Source organism: Geospiza fortis, unplaced genomic scaffold (assembly GCF_000277835.1).
Source record: "Geospiza fortis unplaced genomic scaffold, GeoFor_1.0 scaffold70, whole genome shotgun sequence".
Lineage (NCBI taxonomy): Eukaryota > Metazoa > Chordata > Aves > Passeriformes > Thraupidae > Geospiza > Geospiza fortis.
This window is the reverse complement of record NW_005054317.1, coordinates 8,471,797-8,472,980: the sequence shown is the minus strand read 5'-3', so window position 1 is coordinate 8,472,980 and position 1,184 is coordinate 8,471,797. Positions and strand designations below refer to the sequence as shown.

Sequence of the window (1,184 nt, the reverse complement as noted above, 5' to 3'; positions counted from 1 at the left end):
CAATCACCGGGTTGAGCTGGTCTGGGCAGCACCAAAAAAAAAAAAAAAAAATTTTTTCAAAAATAAAAATACTTAAAAATAAAATTTAAAAATAACTTTAAAAAAATTTGATTAAAAAGAAATTTAAAAAAATAAAAACTGTGAAGTGCTGTAAAAGTTCGGTAAAGTGCTGTAAAGTGTCGTAGTGTTGCAAAGCGAAACTGTTGTAAAATGCCATACAGCAAAACTGTCGTGAAACAGAACTGTCGTAAAGTGCCCTAAAGTGCGACTGTCGTAAAAACTGCCGTAAAGCGCGACTGTTGTAAAAGGTGACGTAAAGCACAGCTGTGGCAAAAGCGGCCGTAAAGCGCGACTGTCGTAAAGCGTGACTGTCGCAAAAGCGGCCGTAAACCACAACTGTCGCAAAAAGATGTCGTAAAGTGCGACTGTTGCAAAAGGTGCCGTAAATCGCGACTGTCGTAAAAGCGGCCGTAAGGTGCGTCTGTCGTAAATGATGTCGCAAAGTGCGACTGTCGTAAAAGCGGCCGTAAACCGCAGCTGTCGTAAAAAGATGTCGTAAATCGCGACTGTCGTAAAAGTGGCCGTAAGGCGCGACTGTCGTAAAAGATGTCGCAAAGTGCTACTGTCGTAAAAGGTGCCGTAAAGCGCCACTGTCGTAAAAGGTGGTGTAAAGCGCGACTGTTGTAAGAGCAGCCGTAAATCGCGACTGTCGTGAAAGGTGCCGTAACGCGCAACTGTCGTAAAACGCGACTGTCGCAAAAACGGTCATAAAGCAGCACTGTCGTAAAAGGTGCCGTGAAGCGCAGCTGTCGTTAAAGTGCCATAGAGCCCGACTGTCGCAAAATCGGCTGTAAAGCGCGACTGTCATGAAAGGTGCCGTAAAGCGCGACTGCCGCAAAAGCGGCCGTAAAGCGTGACTGTCGTAAAACTGCCGTAAAGCACGACTGTCACAAGAGACTTTTGGGACACAGGGGTATATAGGCTTTTAATAGCGTCTCTCGCCGGGATATTGCTGCCGTGCAGCTGGTCCCAGCTTCCCGGGCGCTGGTCTAACTCTTTGCTCAAGGGGGATGCCCGCAGCAGTTGCCCCCGTTAGCTCTGCTCCTGCCGCGAGTCTAGATCGGGACGCGAGCCCACCTCCCCGTCGGAGCGCAGGGCCCCAGTACCCGCAGCCGTGCCCAGCC

General features: G+C 49.1%; 1 protein-coding gene across 1 annotated transcript in view; it reads right to left on the bottom strand.

Moving 5' to 3' along the window:
- PODXL2 (podocalyxin like 2) overlaps window positions 1-1,184 on the bottom strand; it is a 44,386-nt gene that overhangs the window by 42,908 nt on the left and 294 nt on the right. The window contains exons 2-3 of the mRNA XM_014306704.1: window positions 480-750; window positions 220-396 (exon numbers count right to left, since the gene is read on the bottom strand). Coding sequence (XP_014162179.1) covers window positions 220-396; window positions 480-750 — 448 coding nt within the window. The remainder of the gene's footprint in view (window positions 1-219; window positions 397-479; window positions 751-1,184) is intronic.